At 47.0% G+C, this 20,647-nt stretch overlaps 1 protein-coding gene across 5 annotated transcripts in view; it reads right to left on the bottom strand.

Annotated features, from left to right (window-relative positions):
- The window catches only part of SCAPER (S-phase cyclin A associated protein in the ER), a 356,482-nt gene that overhangs the window by 218,618 nt on the left and 117,217 nt on the right, over positions 1-20,647 (bottom strand). For all 5 annotated transcript variants that reach the window (XM_024205417.2, XM_024205418.2, XM_024205421.2 and 2 more), the window contains exons 18-20: positions 5,102-5,183; positions 3,308-3,460; positions 480-587 (exon numbers count right to left, since the gene is read on the bottom strand). In XM_024205417.2, coding sequence (XP_024061185.2) covers positions 480-587; positions 3,308-3,460; positions 5,102-5,183 — 343 coding nt within the window. The remainder of the gene's footprint in view (positions 1-479; positions 588-3,307; positions 3,461-5,101; positions 5,184-20,647) is intronic.

Genomic DNA, 20,647 nt, shown 5'->3' with positions numbered 1-20,647 from the left:
ATATACCACATTGATAAGTACGGGATAGGTCAGATCAGTGGTTTTCAACTTTTTCATTTGCGACCCCTAAAAAATTATTGAGATGTGAACCTAGTTGGAAATCTTAAACATAGACTGAGGACCCCTAGGGTCGGCAGACCGTAGGATGAAAACCACTGGGTTAGATGGATAGAAAAAAATACCTTATTAGAAAACAGTCGATTTATATACATTGCATCATTTTCTATAGGAAATCTATTTATATGACACTCACTGGAATAACTGTATTTGAATGTTCCTTTTTTTTTTTTTTTTTTTTTTTTTTACATTCCATATTAAAAAAAGTCAGCATTACTATCAATAGTACATCTTATTTTTGATACCTGACTTTTTATGTTCTTGGTTCTGTGAGAATTTTCAAATCTGTCTTAAAATATTACATTTCAGATGACACTGTAAACCAGAAGAATATTAATATTAAAATATTTTACAAAACATACCACTTCTTCATCTGAAAGCTCTCGTCCTTGGATGCTGCTATTTTCTCTCACTGCTTGTTGGTGTTTTTTCCCCTTAATGTGGCTAAAAAGATACACCTCTGAGGAAATCTGGAATGAGAATAAATGATGATTAGGGCCCTACCAAATTCACAGTCCATTTTCGTAAATTTCAGGGTCATAGCATTTTAAAAATCTGGAATTTCACGGTTTTAGATATTTAAATTTTAAATTTTATGGTATTGTAACAAAAAATGAACATGTATTTAAAAAATGGTAAAATATAAACATGTAAAAGCCCTTAAGACAGAGGTTCTCAAACTGTGGTCCGCAAGCTCCATTCAGGTGGTCCGCGGATAGTTCTCTCTAAGGTGCGCACCTCGACGGCTGCATATGAGAGAATGAAGGGCCACCCACCTAATTAGTGGAGTCGCGCAAGGGGTAGGTGGGAGGGGGGCAGTGGGGTCAGAAGAGAGGGTGGGAGGAATTTGGGACGTATAGGACTGTGGCGGCCAGAGCAAGAGGCGACTTTCCCCAGCTCCAGGGCTGCAGCTGCTGGGGAGAGACGGCCCTCCTTCCCAGCCTCAGCTCTGTGGCAGCTGTGGTGGGGGAAATACCCCTCTCCTTCCCAGCCCCAGCTCGGGGGCTGTTGCAGCGGGGGAGAGAGGGCACATCCATTGCATTAGAAAGATAATACTACTGATATTAAAATATGAGTTGTGTGCCTTTATTTGTAGAACAAAAGAACGTTAATTATTAAGGTTTTCTTTATATAGTGCTTTTTATCCAAAGCGCTTTACAGTAGTTAGCTAACAGTACAAACAACATTTGGAAAGATCATTAAGTGGTCTGCCAAGACCTTCAGCAATTTTCAAGTGGTCCGTGAAAAAAAAAGTTTGAGAGCCACTGCCTTAAGACTCAGCGTTTCTCAGACTGGGGGTCCTGACCCAAAAGGGAGTCGCAAAGCTATTGTAGGTGGGGGTCACAGTATTGCCACCCTTACTTCTTCACTGCCTTCTAGTGTTCTAGTGGAGACTGGCATAGTGGAGGACCCCAAGTTGTTTATTCTTGCTCTAAGCAAGTTTATTCCAAAAAATGGTGTAAATGCCTGTACACCATTTGAAATAATTCTGTGTTTGGACATGAGGTATGATACAAATGTTCTAGGGACAGCACAAGAGGGTGACAACACCAACTTTGTCTGGTGCAGATGAGGCCTAGAAATACAGATTGGAATTCAGCTAATAAGTTAAGAGCAATGCTCATGTTTATGCCACATATGAATCACAGCTATGGCACTCTACTAAGCAGTAGCAAGATCCAAGGTACTGGGAGTAAGAACTGCATGTCTCTCTCTGATACGTAAACCAACCCAGGGCATCCAGCCACTGAACTATTTCTGTGGTTACAGTGTTGTTGTAGCCAGCACTGTAGTCGGTCCCAGGATATTAGCGAGACAAGGTGGGTGAAGTAATATCTTTTATCGGACCAATTTCTTTTGGTGAAAGAGACATGCTTTTGAGCTACACAGAGCTGTTGACCTGAAGAAGAGCTCTGCGTAGGTTGAAAGCGTGTCTTTTTCACCAACAGAAGTTGGTCCAATAAAATATATTACCTCACCCACCTTGCCTCTGGGTCATAGTCCACAGAAACCTATGCAAGCCTCCCTCGTAACATACATGCAGAGACTACTCCATAGCTATATGTACAATCATGAACACCTGTTTACTCTGTCAGAAAGATGGGTTCTTGTAAATGTCAATACCATACCTCTTAATCTTCAAGCTTGCCAGTGAATGAAACAAGCAATCAATATCGGCAAATAATTAAAATATGGAACATCTATGTTTTATTTTATGTTGTACCATATTGACCTATTATAATGGTTTTAACTATAAAACCTGTTTTAAGGGTATTTTCTCACTGCATGAATAAAATAAACCAATTTTAAACAAAAACCTGGAAAAACAAATTCCATCGTATGCAATCAGAAGGAAGACCTATTTGTAATGTCAGCAGGGTTTGAACTCTGGACCATGAAATCTCCAGCATAGACCTCAGCCCCTTGAACTGTTATCCTCTATTTGGATCTACCAGTAGAGAGGGAATTGATATACACTTTGCCAGCAAGTTGCACAATTATCTGTTAGACAACAGTAAAATGATGGAGATCAAGATTCTTGGTTTCTATTTAGGTTCTGGGAAGGGAGTGTGGTATAGTGGCTAGAATAGTGGTTGTTTAGAGACAGGATAGCTGAGCACATAGATCTGGCACATTCATTCTAACAGGCAGTGTGGCTAAGTGGACAAGACTTAGGTCTACGATATGATAAAAACTGGGTTTTTATTCTCAGCTCTCCTTGAAGTGACCTTGTGAAATCTTTCAGTGAACTTATTTATAAAATGAAGAAATGATGCTTCACTGACTTCTTGGGTAGGTTATGAAGTCCTTGCTCAATGATAAGGAGTCTATAGTAGACAGAAAAATAAACAGCAATCAGTACAGGGGAGACCAGACCTCCTAGCTCCAGCTCAGTGAACGGTGCCCTAGGCTACATGATTCTCTTTCCCTGTTTCTGGGACATTGCCTGACTTGGTAGTGCAACGGAACAGCAACCTAATGCAACTGCAATGCTGAAGGTCCCACAAAATCTGCTACATCTCAGAGCTCTGATCATTACTTTGTTCACAAAAGCGAGGAAGAAGGGGGAGAATGGTGGGGCAGCACTCCATTTACAATACATTCATGCCTGCAAACCACAACAAAACTGGTAGATCGAAACCTTAGCTAGGCCCATTACTTTTGATAGCATTGCTTCAATCCAACTTACCAAAACATTGCATAATGAACACTGCTTTTTTCGTTCATATGGTGTAAGTTTAGGTGCATAATCAGTATTAGCATGTCTCCCACTGCTTAATTCAGCTGCCTTTTCTTTCCTCTGTTCAATTTGTTCCATGTGTCTCCGAATGCTTTCATCATGCTAAATAAAACAACAAATGGTAAAGAACATCAAATAAAAATAAGCAGAAATGAATAATGTTCAGAAATACCAAGGTTTATTAAGTACTGTCTAGTTCTAGATGATGAAAAGTAAAATTAAAACTTATGTATAATACCATCCAAAATGCCAAAAAGGAGGCACCAGGCTGTATCACCACACACATTTTAAGTGTGTTACTCTTTATTGATATAATTTAAAATATTAACACTATACTGTTATTTATGTAGACTAGTATCACTTCATCATCTTTTGTAAATCTAGTCCGATGGTTTTCTGTTGCATGTAGTTTCTGAGCTCATGCTGTATTTCTTCCGCAGGAAGAACTCTGAGACAGAATTCAATCAGTTCAACTTCCAGTACCATACAGACATTACTGGTGTAATCGTGCTTGCTCTGATGAACTGAAAGCAACATGGCATCAATTAAAAAGGTAGAAATGATTTATTATTAATATTTAGATTGTAATAGGGATTACAGTCTCTAGACCCTTTCAAACAATGCTTTGTTTATCAACCACAACAAGGATGGCACAAAATCTATATATTACCTAATACTAGAAATTAGCTTATAAACATCAACTGTATGAGAAAGAATGGCATTTCACAATAGGAGCATGTGTAGTGAGAGTGCTTCTTAATTAGTGGGATCAACAGTAGAGAATTACTTAGAGATGGAAGAACAGTCTGTTTTTTAAAATTATACGACTGTATAGATCTACCGCAATGGACCCCAGATCCTGATGGACACTACTAGGTACTCCCATCATGCTATTACTACTACTAATATTCTGTGACTTTGATAAAGGTTTTATTTTCTCAGTTCACCAGAACTTCAAAAATAGCACTTAGTACTTTGGAATTCTTTATGCTTCTCAAAATAGAATAGATATATGTTTAAACTTCTTATCATTTGGTCTTTGGTTCTTCATAAGATAGGAGTTTCACAAGCTGTGTTGTAATACTGCAGCATCCTACCTAACATTCCCAATCCTACAACTGACTCCACATGACTGGATCCCTGTGCTTCTGCAGAGATCCAGTGAAACTGACAGGGCTCTGATTGGATCCAGTTGCAGGACTGGGACCATATTCTATGCAGTGAAGAGGAAGGAACATGCCATACTTCCATTACTGATACTTGTGAAGACCCATAAAATGGCATCATTTCCCATGTCCTTTTCTATGTAACACTGGTTTGTAGACTGTTTTCACCAAACTGTACAAATCAGTTTTAATTTTTTTTTACCAAGACTTTTATTTTTGCCAGAATTTCATTTTAATAGTAAGATTAGAAATTCAAAATTATTTTGACTTTCTTCAAAAGTACAAAATCATTTAGACCTAACTGTGATCCCACACTTGGTTTACACTAATTAATTCCATTGACTTCTATGGCATTATTTCTGATTTACAGTGTCAGTGAGAGCAAAATCAGACCCATCTTCATAAGCCAGATGTCTAGATAAAAAACCTGAACTACAGTAGCAAAATTCAGGGTATGATATGGCTCTTCCGTAATGACTTTGCTAAATAAAATGTACTTAAAGAAAACTATTTTGTGGAAATTCTATTTTAAATAGAAATGTATTTTCAGTTAGAAAGAATATTACTCCCTTTATACCTTCAGCTGAATCTTTTTCTGTAGCTCCTCCATTGCTTCTTGTTGAGCTGCAGTGAGAGCTGCCAGCCTCTCCTCTCGATCTCTACCAAAGGAGAACATGTATTATAGCAGAAGTGGTAAAGGTATGAAGTATACATTTATAGTTATAATATATATTTGAGATGGGGAAAGAAAACCAGAGACGGCGTTAACTGCCATTTAAGATAAAAGTAGCTCAGGAGGGAGATAAAAGTAGTTCAGCAGAAACTAGATTAATTACTGAAGATAATAGATGCATTTAATCTTGATGGTCTCATAACAGCTGACACCACTCCAGTCCAATTCAGAGCAGGTATAGATGACATGGTGGTAAAAAACACTAATGAATGTGATGGCCTGTCTACACTAGCACTTCCACTGTTGCTACCCCTTGTGAAGCGACAACAGGGAGTAATACATTGATGACTTTCCCAAAAATGTCTAGTGCAGACAAGGCCAATCACAGAGTCACACAACAGCTGGGGGAAATGCTTGAGATAGAAAATGGTGATGGCTAAAGGTCTGATCACAGCAGCTTTCTGAAGTTTTACAAATTAAGCTTTACTGCTGTTTTTGCTGTTTCGTATATACTCTTGATCAAAGCAATAAGAAGTATGTGCATATTGTAAATAAAGGAATTTACAAGACAACTGCTAGCCAGAGGACTGAACTTACTAGCCATATATTGACATGCAAGATGCATGAAAGACCCACAAGCAAGTTCCATGTGCAAAGCCCTGGTGAACCTACCTTCCCCACTGAGAAGAAATAAAAGGTGCTGTCTCTAAAACCTACTAGGTGGCCCCACCTTTAGTCTCAGTCTCTGGCTAGTGAGTGTTGATGCATTTGAAGTCACCTTTGCTTCCATCTGGCTGCAAGAAGGCAATGCTTACTGATGCGAGGGAGAGAAAGGTTTCTTGTACTCTACATCTCCCGTGCTTTTTTTCTTTTTGTCCTGCAGTCCCATGAATATTCCAGTGCTTTTCTCTGGTGCTGATGATTGTAAAAACTATCAGCAACACTGTAAAAGTGACATGATTCTCAACAGTTTCACTGCTCCCTGCAGGGTTCTGAATAGTTAAGTGAAATTGTCCAGTCTTAAGATCACTCTGCTGCTGCTTCTTCGGAAAGGCAAGAGCAAGAGCACAGGTACTTGAGCTAACAATCAAGACGACAGTGCCTCATCAGTTCATATTTGGAAAATTATCTTTGAAACTGTAAGTATTAGAAACTTTGTTCTTTTAGAACAAAGCTTAAATTCTGCAGAAATTAATTATTAAGGTCACACATTCAGCAGGGCAAATTTCCCACTTGCCAATAGCAAGTGAGAAAATGGAATTTTCAAACCCTAATTATAAATTAGAATACAGTTGGCTGCTGTTACTGTTTGTTTAAAGAGAAGCAGCCTGGGTAGGGACCAAAAGAGGTCATGGAAGCACAATGCATGGAGCTTTGGCTATGCTCAGCAATGAAGAAGGCACTTAAATCCATTATGCATCTAATACATTGATACACACAATACAAAACCTATGGAATCAATTCTAGTAACTTCTTATTTCATGTACTTGAACCAAGGACCTAGGCACAACTACAGCTAACTGAGGGATGCTACATAGAATAGAAATAAAACAAAGGTCCAAGGATGTCCAAACTGGGTTGAGGGAAATATGTTGCAAACGAAGAGGTGAGCATATGGTTTCTGGACTTATCCCCTTTCTTATAGGTTGAACCCAAATGCTTCCGTAAAAATTTCAAAGCTCACTCTTGCCCTACTGTGTAGGGGAACAAAGTGAAATGCCCTAGAGATGGTGGAGAGAGACAAGGTGGGTGAGGTGATATCTTTTATTGGACCAACTTCTGCTGGTGAGAGAGACAAACTTTCGACCTACACAGAACTCTTCTTCAGGTCTGGGAAAGGTACTCAGAGTGTCACAACTAAATACAAGATAGAACAGATTGTTTAGCATAAGTTGTTAACACCTAGTCTTAGGACTTGTCTACACTTGAAATACTACAACAGCACAGCTGCAGTTGCACCGCTGTAGCATTTCAAGTGGAGACACTGCCTATGCTGACAGGAGGGGTTCCCAGGCTCATCTTTTGAAAGTGTTGTTCAGGTTTTCTTTGAGGATGAGGACTGAGGTGTCAAATACAGAGTGATTGCTTTGTGAGAAGTGTTCACCCCCAGGTGATATGGTATTTTTGTCTTTTATCATTTTTGTGAGAGTCCAATTGAGAGCATAGTGATTGTATTGTTTTACCCACATAGTTTTTATTGGGGCATTTAGTGCACTGGATGAGGTACACCACATGTTGTGATAGGCATGTGTAGGACCCACGTATCTTGAAAGATGTATTGTGGAGGGTGTTGATCATCGTAACTGTGGAGATATGTCTACAGGTTTTGCATCTGTTGTTCTAGTAAGGTCTGGTACCACTTTGAGTTGGTGTGTCCTCGTCTGCGTGGTGTTTGCTTCTGATGGAGAAGTTGGAGGTTGTTTGAAGGCCAGAAGAGGAGGTTCAGGAAAGATTTCTTTCACAATGTGGCCCAATCAAGTGTGGGTTGCAATTGTCTGATGATACCCCATATGGGTTCCAGTGTGGGGTGGTAGATGACATCTAGAGGTGTACAGTTGGAGAGGGAAGCCATACAGGAAACATGGACTGAACAGAGATACTGGATTTATGTCTTATTACAACAGTCTATAACCCCCTTAACACCACTACCCCCAAGTTCCCACCCCCTTTCCTACCTATGACAGAAGGGTTGTTAATAGGCCACTTCACCTTGGTTCCTTGAAATGTGTGTTAACTATTTATGCTAAACAATCTGTTCCATTTTCTGTTTAACTATGACACGGAGTACGTTTCCTAGACCTGAAGAAGAGTGCTATGTAAGCTCAAATCCTTGTCTCTCTCTCCAACAGAAGTTGGTCCGATAAAAGATATTACCTCATCCACCTTGTCTCTCTGATATCCTGGGACAAACATGGCTACAACACCCCTGCATACAACATATTCTATGAGAGCATTCAAAGTGAAATGACCTGTTAACTGTTGGAGCAGCCCTGGAGAACTTGAATCTCCTCTGAAGTTCAGTGCTTTGAATGAGTTGTAAGACTCAGCAAAACAGTCAGTCATTCCAAAAAGGTCGTGGCAAACCTTCTTATGTAAACAATTTTGAATTATGGAAGGGGTAATTGATTTTAGTTGGTCTTCCTAGATCTTGACAGCTCAGAGTGTTACTTAAAGAAATATCACACTCAAAGCTAACAAGATCTACCCCAATCAGACAATATAGTGATCATGGTAATCTGAAACCAACATCTTCCTGCTGCTTTTGGGGCATTTCTGTTTTTGAATGTGCCTGCCATACTCTCTAATGAGAAAAATTAAACAACAGATATTCTGAAATAAAAATAATCTGAACAGCAAAAGTAGAGAGGGAAAAATATTAAAGAAAACTGAAAAGTAAAATATTAAGAAGTACTTTACTGAATAAACTAGTTCTGGTGAAGGCTTGCATAAACCCAAATTTAAAAAATAAAAAAGCACAGAAAATATAGAAATACAGGCAGGGAAAACAAGGCTCGCAGTGAATACTAGGCACAATCGTTCTTTCAGAAAATGTAAGTGAACTCCTCCAATTGCCATGGGGGGAAAAGGAGATGACGATGAGACAAATTATGTACTTTATGTACTATCTCCCCTGAGGTACATAAGCAACACCTGCACTTTAGTCTTTTAGAACGTCTTGATTTTGGCTTTAAAGAATTCCTGACTCACACTACACACCCAAAGAACACAACGCCCAAAATGGATAATGCAACAGAACTTATTTTAGAGAACATATTTGTTTTCTTCCTCTATGTGACATCAAAATTAAAACAAAGATAACACTATGGCTTTTGAATCAATATTTTAATGTAGACTCAATGCCCTTACGTACAAAGCATAAATATTACTCCTTGCATAGCTTATTGGTCCATATGTAAAACATATTTGTATATCATTATGCTCAGTAATACAGTTGTATGATTACTATTGACAGAAGTGGAATTTTCCATATTATGGAGGTCATCTCTTTGGAATATAAAATGCTCAGAAATTGCATCTAAAGCCTTACTGGGAATCAAGTAAATGTACCATGAGAGCACAGGGTCTCTTAATAGGCACTTTTACATACACTACCCCTTTCATAAGAAGGCTTTAATCACCACCAGATGCACAAAATGAGTAGATTTTGAAGAAAAGTTAAGTAGATATTCCAAAATGACCCATTCCATTCTGTTTTAAGTCTTTTCGTATAAGATTCAAGTATTTCTAGCAGCAAAATAATGAGCCAAATCCTTGGGTCCCACTGAGCTATACCAGAATCCAAGAGGGAGGGTGACTTAAAGTCAAACAAACTCCCCTGAACCATGGCATCAGGACTCATGTTTGGACTGATTTATGTTAGAGAAACCTTTGGGCTACTCTAACATGCCAGGTGCAGTGCCCCCTAAAGGCCATTCTACCACTCCAAATCACCGGATTGCAAAATGCTGTGGCCACACCTCTTCCTATCCCTATGCCAAGGAAGGAGAACCAGGAATGGATGGCATAGAGTTGGTATGCTGGCTCTATGCCACCAGAGAATTCCTCTAAGTAAAGGTTCCTCTATTTACCAGCAGCTCTTTTAGGGCGGTTTTCTGCCCACTTTCTACCATGGAAATGGGCAAAAGGGACAGAATAGGATTTGACCCACTGTATTTTCTCTAGCTTAAAATACCCCTTTTGAACAGTATGCAGTTAATAAAGCATGGAGCCACACACTGAACTAATGAGGATAAAACAAAATATTAAATAGCTACTCAGCCAGTGTGCATCACCCATCCGATACACTGAATGAGGACAGGCTCCTGTGAAAAAATAGTATGTAATTAAAAGACTGTATCATAATGCACAGTGGGGTCAAATTAAAGTTGTACAGGCAACCTTAAGTCTAGTATTTCCTAACTTTTGAGTGCTTGACTTTGCAACATTAACACTCTTTTAACAAATTTTTGGATATAATTTCTAACTTTTTAAAAAAACAAACTGATAAAAAAATTCTTGTTGAATTTGGGTGGAATCATAGTTTCACAGCACAGTCCTCTGCCACTTGAACTAATGGAGTAATGGCTAGCAGTAGTAGGCTGTCATCCCCTATGTGGACCAGCCATTGGAGGGGGATGAGATGCACACTTCGTGAGCAGGTTTCACAGATATTTGCTGACAGCAGAAGAAAGCTGAGGCTTGGGATCTTGAATTCCATTCCAGGTTCAGTAGGGAAGTGTGGTATAGCAATCAAAGATGCTTCTGCCTCTGTCTCTCTATGCTGACAGGAGAGAGCTCTCCCATCGGCATAATAAAACCACCTCTGCAGGAGTCAGTAGCCATGTCAGTGGAAGAAGCTCTCCCACCAACATAGCGCTGCCCACACCGGTGCTTAGGTCGATGTATCTTACGTCGCTTATTCGCAACCCTGAGGGATATAAGTTATACTGACATAAGTGGTAGTGTGTACAAGCTCTGAGGGTATTAACTGCCCCTGAAATCATTCCTCAGTTCCTCACTATCTCTAAAATCAAAAGACACTTATGAAGCTTTATAAAAAAAGACAGACAGTGATGCTGATTGACTGAGATGAAAATTTCATATCATTTTTGTTAGAAACTTGGGGTGAGGCCTAAGTACTGCCTAATCTTTATGGAATATGGTATACAGTTGGTTTGGCCATCAGAGTCGGTTACTCCAAAATGCTCATAGCCAAGGTAGTGACCACTAGAAATGAGACTTTCAGTGACAGATGGTACAAAAAGCAACAATCTACAAGCCCCTTCCCTAAGTCTGGCTAACATAAAACTCAAACATTAAGGATAATTAGTCTCCTGGGAAGGGAGAGTACAAGTTCATAAGATCTTTTAAAAATGGTTTGAAGTAAGGATGGTAAAATATAAGAACATAAGAACTGCCATACTGGGTCAGATCAATGGTCCGTCTAGCCCAGTATTCTATCTCCCACTGTGGCCAGTACCAGTACTTAAGGAACAGCGTACAGAACAGTGCAATTTTTGAGAGTTCCACACATCTTACCCTTCTGGCTTCTGGAAGCCAGAGGTTTAGGGATGCCACTAGCATGGGGTTCAGTAGCGTAGCTAGGGTGGGAGCAGGGGGAGCGCCTGCTCCCCCGAGCCCAGAATTCTGCGCCGCTCTGTCTTTTGGCGGCCCTGCGCATGCGCCGAAATGCCGCCGAAAGATGGAGCGGCTCATGCGCAGGGCCGCCGAAATTATACTTATTTCGGTGGCCCTGCACATGCGCCACTCCGTCCTTCGGCGGCCCTGCTCCATGGTGCCCGGAGTAACAGGGCTCCGCCCGGTGATCCAGCTGGAGGAGCCAGACCTTGGCTCGCGGCACTCAGGACAGCGCTCCAGCCGGTGGAGAGGGGCGGGGGGCTTGCGGTGCTCCGGGCGGCGCTCCGGCTGTGGAAGCGGGGCCGGCGCTCCGGACGGGGGAGCGGGGTTGCAGGCTCCCGGCGCTCCGGCTGGGAGAGCATGGCCGGGACTCAGGGCACTCTGCCCGGGACTCCGGCCCTGAGAGCTTGGCCGGGGGTCTCGGCGCCCCGGACAGCGCTCCGGATGGGAAAGCGGGGCCCGCTCTCTTCCCGGTAGAGCGGGCTGCGGGCTCCCGGCGCTCCAGCCGGGGCCGCGGGCTCCCGGCGCTCATCCGGCGCTCCGGCCGGCGCAGCGGGGCCGCAGGCTCCCGGCGCTCATCCGGAGCTCCGGCCATAAGAGCAGGGCTGGGACTCAGGGCGCTCTCCCCGGGACTACAGCCTTGAGAGCGTGGCTGGGGGTCTCGGTGCCCCGGACAGCACTCCGGATGGGGAAGCGGGGCCGGCGCTCTGCCCAGGGGAGCGGGGCCGCCGAAATAAGAATAATTTTGGCGGCCCTGCGCATGTGCCACTCCATCTTTCGGTGGCATTTCGGTGCATGCGCAAGGCCACCGAAATGCCACCGAAGGACCGGCACCTTTTTTCTCCACCGCTCCTCCTCGGCAGCAACCCTGGCTACGCCACTGATGGGGTTACATTGCTGACCAGCTTGGCTAAAGCCTTTGATAGACCTATCCTCCATGAACTTATCTAGCTCTTTTTTAAACTTTGTTATATTTCTGGCTGTCACAACATCCCATGAGTTCCCCAGGCTGATTGTGCGTTGTGTGAAAAGACGGTTACTCACCGTTGTAACTGTTGTTCTTCGAGATGTGTTGCTCATATCCATTCCAGTTAGGTGTGTGCGCGCCGCGTGCACGATCGCCGGAAGATTTTTACCCTAGCAACACCCGGTGGGTCGGCTGTGGAGCCCCCTAGAGTGGCGCCGTTATGGCGCTGGATATATACCCCAGCCGACCCAGCGCCCCCTCAGTTCCTTCTTGCCGGCTACTCCGACAGTGGGGAAGGGGGGCGGGTTTGGAATGGATATGAGCAACACATCTCGAAGAACAACAGTTACAACGGTGAGTAACCGTCTTTTCTTCTTCGAGTGCTTGCTCATATCCATTCCAGTTAGGTGACTCCCAAGCCCCACCTAGGTGGCGGGGTCGGAGTGAGACATTGCTGTGTGCAGAACCGCTGACCCGAAAGCAGCATCGTCTCTGGATTGTTGCACCAGCGCATAGTGAGTAGCAAATGTGTGGACCGATGACCACACTGCAGCTCTACAAATGTCCTGGATCGGTACTTGAGCCAGGAAGGCAGTCGAGGAGGCCTGGGCCCTCGTGGAATGAGCAGTGAGGTGTGGCTTTGGTACACCGGCCAGGTCGTAGCAAGCACGAATGCAGGACGTAATCCAAGAGGACAGGCACTGTGAAGAGACCGGTGATCCTTTCATCCGGTCGGCCACTGCAACGAAGAGTTGCGTCGTTTTCCTAAATGGCTTTGTCCGGTCAATATAGAAAGCCAGGGCCCTGCGAACGTCCAAAGAATGTAAACGCTGGTCTTGACGAGTAGCGTGCGGTTTCGGATGGAAGACCGGGAGAAATATATCTTGGTTTACGTGGAAAGGTGATACTACCTTCGGAAGAAAGGCAGGATGGGGGCGAAGCTGCACCTTGTCCTTGTGGAACACCGTATAAGGGGGCTCGGATGTCAGCGCCCTGAGTTCCGAGATGCGTCGTGCTGAGGTGATGGCTACGAGGAAGGCTGTCTTCCAGGATAAGTACAGGAGTGAGCAGGTCGCCAATGGTTCAAACGGAGGCCCTGTGAACCTGGAGAGGACGAGGTTGAGGTTCCACGTCGGAACCGGTTGTCGTTGCTGTGGGTACAGCCGGTCTAAGCCCTTGAGGAATCTAACGACCATCGGGTTAGAGAAGACCGAGGACGTGAGTTCTCCTGGGTGGAAAGCGGAAATAGCGGTGAGGTGAACCTTGATTGAGGATGTCGCCAAGCCTTGCTGTCTTAGGGACAGGAGGTACTCCAGTATCAAGGGGATAGGAGCCTGCGAGGGAGACGTAGCTCGTTGCTCACACCAACAGGAGAACCTCTTCCACTTGGCTAAATAAGTGGCCTGCGTAGAGGGCTTTCTACTTCCCAGCAGGACCTGTTGGACGGCCTGCGAACATTGCCGCTCTGAGCGACTCAACCATGAAGCATCCACGCCGTGAGGTGGAGCGACTGCAGGTCGGGGTGATACAGCCGGCCGTGGTCCTGAGAGATGAGATCCGGACTCAAGGGGAGCGTGATCGGTCTCTGTACTGACAGTTCCAGCAGTGTGGTGTACCAGTGTTGTCTCGGCCAAGCGGGAGCGACTAGAATTACCCGTGCATGGTCCCTGCGGATCTTGAGCAGCACCCTGTGGACCAGCGGGAATGGAGGAAAGGCGTAAAACAGATGGTCTTTCCATGCCATGAAGAAGGCGTCTGACCGAGAGCCCGGGGCTCGCCCGTGTAGGGAGCAGAATGCCTGGCACTTCCTGTTGGCCCGAGATGCGAACAGGTCGATCTGGGGAAACCCCCACCTTTGGAAGACGGAATAGATGATGTCCGGGCGAATCGACCACTCGTGCGTCTGGAAGGACCTGCTGAGACGGTCCGCCAGCGTATTCTGGACTCCAGGCAGGAATGACGCCGTGAGATGAATCGAGTGGGCGATGCAGAAGTCCCACAGGCGAATGGCCTCTTGGCATAGGGGAGATGAGCGAGCTCCGCCTTGCTTGTTGATGTAAAACATGGCCGTGGTGTTGTCGGTGAGAATCAGCACGCAACGGCCCTGTAGGAAGTTGAGGAAAGCCTGACAAGCCAGGCGCACCGCCATCAGCTCTCGGACGTTGATGTGCAGGGCTAGTTGGGACGCGGACCACAGGCCTTGGGTATGGTGCTCCCCCAGGTGAGCGCCCCAGCCTAGAGATGAAGCATCCGTAACTAGGTGGAGGGAGGGCTGTGGGGCGTGAAAGGGCACTCCTGCACAGACCGCTGCGCGATCCGTCCACCAGGCGAGAGAGGCCAAGACCAAGGCCGGAACTGTGGCCACCATGTTCAGGTCGTCTCGATGAGGACGGTCGACCGATGACACCCAAGCCTGCAGTGGGCGAAGTCGCAGTCTGGCGTGCCTGGTTACGTATGTACACGAGGCCATGTGGCCCAAAAGGACAAGGCATGTTCTTATGGTGGTAATTGGAAAGGCCCTGAGACCTTGAATGACGCTTGAGATGGTATGGAATCGGCTGTCTGGCAGTATGGCTCGGGCACGTCTGGAGTCCAGGATTGCTCCAATGAACTCTATCCTCTGAGTTGGTACTAGAGTGGACTTCTCTCTGTTGAGTAGAATGCCCAGCTCGTGGAAAGTGTTTGTCACTATGCGGACATGAGCCTGCACTTGGTCTCTGGTGCGGCCGCGTACCAGCCAGTCGTCCAAGTACGGGAACAGCTGTATCCCTTGTCGACGAAGGAAGGCCGCGACGACTGCCAGGCACTTTGTGAACACCCTGGGAGCCGAGGACAAGCCGAAGGGAAGGACTGCGAATTGGTAGTGCACCCTGTTTACCACAAATCGCAGGAAACGTCTGTGGGGCGGATAAATTGCTATGTGGAAATAAGCGTCCTTCATGTCGAGGGCGGCGAACCAGTCTCCAGGATCCAGTGAAGGGATGATGGTCCCCAATGACACCATGCGGAACTTCAACTTTACTATGAATTTGTTGAGTCCGCGCAAGTCTAAGATGGGCCGTAGACCCCCTTTTGACTTGGGTATCAGGAAGTAGTGGGAGTAAAACCCCCTGCCCCTTAGCTCCGATGGAACCTCCTCTATGGCCCCCATAGCGAGGAGCCCAAAAACCTCCTGTGTAAGGAGTTGCTCGTGAGAAGGGTCCCTGAAGAGGGACGGGGAGGGGGAGTGGGAGGGGGGGGGCGAGGAAAATTGGAGGGCGTATCCCCTCTCCACCGTGCGAAGGACCCAACGGTCCGAGGTTATACGGGACCAAGCACGGTGGAAGCGGGAGAGGCGATCCCGGAAGGGGGGAGTTGGATCCTGGGTACCGGTCGTGGTGCCGTCCTCGACCGCACCTTCAAAAGGTTTGCCTAGGCCCTGAAGGTGGTCTAGGCTGGCCCTGGTTCTGACCGGGTTGAGGGCCGGTCGACCTTCGCCTACCGCCTCGACCCCGCCTCCTAGCAAAGTCCTGTCTTGGACGAGGCGGGGGAGGGTAGAACCGCTGAGGCTGGGGCCTGAAGGGTCTGCGCTGCGGCCCTGGGACATGCATCCCCAGGGAGCGCATCATTGTCCGAGAGTCTTTAAGATTTTGGAGCCTCGAGTCTGTTTTCTCCGAAAAGAGGCCCTGGCCCTCAAACGGTAGATCCTGCAGGGTCTGCTGCAGTTCAGGTGGCAAGCCTGACACCTGGAGCCAGGAGATTCGGCGCATTGCTATCCCCGACGTCAGGGTCCTAGCGGCCGAGTCCGCTATATCAAGGGACGCCTGCAGAGAGGTGCATGCCACCCGCTTGCCCTCCTCTACCAAGGCCCCGAACTCTTCCCTCGATTCCTGGGGAACCAGCTCTCTAAATTTCCCCATCGAGGACCACATATTAAATCCATAGCGGCTCAGGAGCGCCTGCTGGTTCGCTGCCCGCAGTTGCAGTCCGCCAGCCGAATAGACCTTGCGTCCGAACAAATCGAAGCGCTTAGCGTCCTTCGATTTGGGCGCAGCGGCCTGCTGGCCATGGCGCTCCCGTGCATTGACTGATGAAACCACCAGTGAGCACGGTTGGGGGTGAGTGTACAAGTACTCATGTTCCTTGGAGGGCACAAAGTACTTCCTCTCAACCCCTCTGGCCGTGGGCGGAATAGAGGCCGGGGTCTGCCAGATGGTGGTGGCGTTCGCCTGGATCGTGCGGATCAGCGGTAATGCCACCCTGGATGGAGCATCCACTGAAATGATCTGCACGATGGGATCATGGACCTCCACAATCTCCTCCACCTGGAGGTCCATATTGCGAGCCATGCGGCGCAGCAGGTCCTGGTGGGCCCGAAGGTCTATGGGAGGCGGCCCAATGGCGGATGTGCCCGCTACGGCCTCATCAGGCGAGGACGAGGAGGATGCCCCCGGTGGCAAGGGGTCCAATGGTTGGTCCTGCTCCAGGTGTTCCTGGAGTTGGGCATCGCCTGCCCCCAGGTCCAGGGCCTCTGCTGGTGCGGGCACTGGCGCCTCCACGTCCCTTGGAGGAGGGCGGGAGATGGTGGATTCTGGGGCCCTAGGCTCCGAACGGCCCGAGCGGGAGGCAGATAGCGGAGCTCCTTGTGCCTGATGGTAGGCCCAAGGAGTCCAGAAGGACCAATGCGCAGGCCCTTGCATAGGGTCGTCGGTCTCCTGCAGGTGGCCGGCCTCCACTGCCTCAGATGATCGCGACGCCGATCTCGACGGCCACGGCGGTGCCGAACCCGACGCCGTCGGTACCGGATGGTACGGTGCCGATCGGTGCCGGTCGTAAGGCGATCTGCCCCTGTGCGGTGCCGGAGAGCGGTGCCGGGATCTGGAGCGGTGCCGGTAGTCCCTCCGGTGCCGGGATCCCGACCTGGAACGGGACGACGATCTGGAGGAGGCGTGGTACCGGGAGCGGCCTCTCGAGCCCTAGTGGCGCTCATACCGGTGCCGGGAGCTGCGTCTCAAGCCCGATCGGTGCCGGTCGTCCCGACGGTGCCGGGATGTTGAACGGCGCCGCGAAGAGGATCTGGGCCGCGAGTACGACCGGTGCCGAGGTGATATTCGGCGCCGGGACTCAGAGCGGCGTCGGGACCTACTCCGGGATCTGGAGCGGTGCCGAGAGACTCGTGCTGGCGACGGTGGGCGCACCAGGGCAGGTTTTCCCCTGGACTGCAGGACGCGTGGAGCCACCGGTGCCGGGAGTTGTGACGGCGCCGGCTCCGTGAGGGCGATCAAGTCTCTCGCCGTAGCGAAGGTCTCCGGGGTGGAAGGGAGACAAGGTTCCACCACCAGCCTTGGTGGTGAAACAGTCCACACCGGACTCAACGGCCTCGGTGCCGGAGTCGACGGTGTGGCCGCCTGTCTTTGGCGGTCCAACTGCGGACGCGGCTCTACCCCCGGCACCGGGGGAGCCGGTATCTTCGCGGCAGCAACGTCCCGTGCCTTGCCGGCCTTCTTATGGCCCGGAGAAAGGGATCGGCGCCGAGGTTCTTTAGGCGGGGGCGGTGCCGACGTCGGTCGGTGCCGAGCAGTCTTTTCCGCCGCACCGGTTGGGCCCGCCGGGGCGCTGCGCACCGAAGCGCTCGGTGCCGGGAGAGGGCGCGCCGAGGGAGGATCCGGACTCAGAGCCGCCTCCATCAGGAGCTGACGGAGTCTGAAGTCCCGCTCCTTTCTTGTCCTTGGCTTGAAGGCCTTGCAAATAGGGCACTTATCTGCTGGATGAGCCTCTCCAAGGCACTTCAAGCAAGAACTATGCGGGTCGCTGGTTGGCATATGCTTCCCGCAGGACGCGCACGGCTTAAAGCCAGGAGCCTTGGGCATGGGCCCGGCTGTGCGCCGGGGGGAAAAGGGGAAAAACACCCCCTAAACCCCCGATAACAATATACAACTATATATATACACTATACACTAACTAACTAACTAACTTGAACAACTATCTATATAACTAACTATAACAAGAGCAATGAGAAGCTAGGGAGTGTGGAGATCAGCTAAGCCGCGCTCCACAGTTCCAACGACCGTCAGGGGCGGTAAGAAGGAACTGAGGGGGCGCTGGGTCGGCTGGGGTATATATCCAGCGCCATAACGGCGCCACTCTAGGGGGCTCCTCAGCCGACCCACCGGGTGTTGCTAGGGTAAAAATCTTCCGACGATCGTGCACGCGGCGCGCACACACCTAACTGGAATGGATATGAGCAAGCACTCGAAGAAGAAAAATTACTTCCTCTTGTTTGTATTAAACCTGCTACCTGTTATTTCATCAGATGACACTTGCTTTTTGTTTTGTGGGAAAGGAATAACACTTCTGTATTCACTTCTTCCACACAATTCAAGATTTTATAAACCTCTATCAGACCCCGGCCTTAATTGTCAATTTCCTAAGCTAAACTGCCTACTCTTTTTAGTCTTTCCTCATACGGAAGCAATTCCATACCTTTGATCATCTTTGCTGCCTTTCTCTGAACGTTTTCCAGTTCTACTGTATCCTTTTTGAGATGGGGTGACTAGAACTGGATACTGTATTCAAGATGTGGGCACACCATGGATTTATACAGTGGCATTATGACATTCTCAGTCTTATTTTCTATCCCTTTCCTAATAGTTCCTAACATTCTGTTAGCCTTTTTGACCACAGCTGTACATTGAGCTGTAGTTTTCAGAGAACTATCCACGAGACTCCAAGATCTCTTTCTGGGATGGTAAAAGCTAATTTAGACCCTCTCCTTAGATATGTGTAGTTGAAATTATTTTTTCCGATATGCACTACTTTGCATTTATCAATGTTGAATTTCATTTGCTATTTTGTTACCCAGGCACCCAGTTTAGTGAGATCCCCCTGTAACTCTTTGCAGTCAGCTTTGGACTTAATTACGTTGAATAGTTTTGTATCATCTGAACTCTTTGCCACTTCACTGTGCACTCCCTTTTCCAGATCATTAATGAATTAACTGAACAGCACAGGTCCCAGTACAGAATCTCGAAGGACCCTGCTGGTTACCTCTCTCCATTGTGAAAACTATTTATTCTAACCCTTTGTTTCCTTTCTTTTAACCAGTTACTGATCCAAGAGAGAACCTTCCCTGTTATCCCATTATGACTTAGTTTCCTTAAGAGCCTTTGGTGAGGAACCTTGTCAAAGGCTTACTGAAAATCCAAGTATGCTACATTGACTGGATCACCCTTGTCCACATGCTTGTTGACACTCCCAAAGAATTCTAATGGATTGGTGAGGCACGACTTCCTTTTACAACAAACCGTGTTCATCTACATGTCTGATAATTCTGCTCTTTGCTAGTTTCTAACAATTTGCCCGGTACTGAAATTAGGCTTATCGGCCTGTAATTGCCAGGATCGCCTCAGGAGCTCTTTTTAAAAATCAGCATTACACTACACTGTGGTCCCTTACATAATAACATAGTGCACAGAAAAAACAGCTTGATGAATAAACACAGTTGTCAGGAATAGCTTTGATTACACCAGAGACAAGAAAAAAAATCTAAATGAACTGAAAGCAGGATAAAGGATTTTAACTTGAGCAACCTTTTTTAATCAGTTCTATCTAGCAGCACAGCACTTCCTGGACTCCCAAACAACTGTCTGGATCTCCTCAGATAAGCATAAAACATTCTGTCCTAAAAATCTAACAGCCATAATGTCAGATAAAGAAGGGACTTGAAGTCTGTATACCCTGAACTGTTGGGAAAGAAATCTTTAACACAACAGGAGAGTGAATGGACCATCTTTGGAAAGAGCAAGAATTTCTAAGGACCAGGACTGCCTTTCCTACAGTGGTGCAACTAATATCACCCTGTCTCTGTCCTGCCTAATTTTCCTCAAGTCCTCTGGGAATTAAAGAAAATGGAGGAAACCAAAAGGGGCTCTTCCACCCGACCGCTATGACAGAGGCTTCATAGAGCTGGCTATACTGGCTCTGCGCAATCCAGGAAAGGCACAAAGAGTCATGAGCAGATTGGAGGATCTTGCTCTTAGTGTACATTATGTTTAACCATTTCATGGCATATTAGGTCTTCATATGATGTCAAATTAGATTAATTTATGTTCTTGGAAGATGTAGAAAAAAATCAATACAAATTCAGAATGTTTTACTTAGATTAGAATATTCCTTAAAAGGCTTTTAAGACCACTAGCTGTGAATATTGTCTGTTACAGCTGTCCCCCTGCTGGATTCCTTTTCCCCCCTTCCTTTCTGTTTGTGCTGAGTGCCCCCCCCCCCCGGCCATGGAACTGACCAAAGTCACAGCCTGGCCCTGCTCATGGAAATGGCTTGTGCAGACTGACTGGAGCCATTGCTCTGCT

This window comes from Terrapene carolina, unplaced genomic scaffold, assembly GCF_002925995.2.
Source record: "Terrapene carolina triunguis isolate 2854851 unplaced genomic scaffold, T_m_triunguis-2.0 Scaffold67, whole genome shotgun sequence".
Classification (NCBI taxonomy): domain Eukaryota; kingdom Metazoa; phylum Chordata; order Testudines; family Emydidae; genus Terrapene; species Terrapene triunguis.
This window is presented reverse-complemented; position numbering and strand designations above follow the sequence as displayed.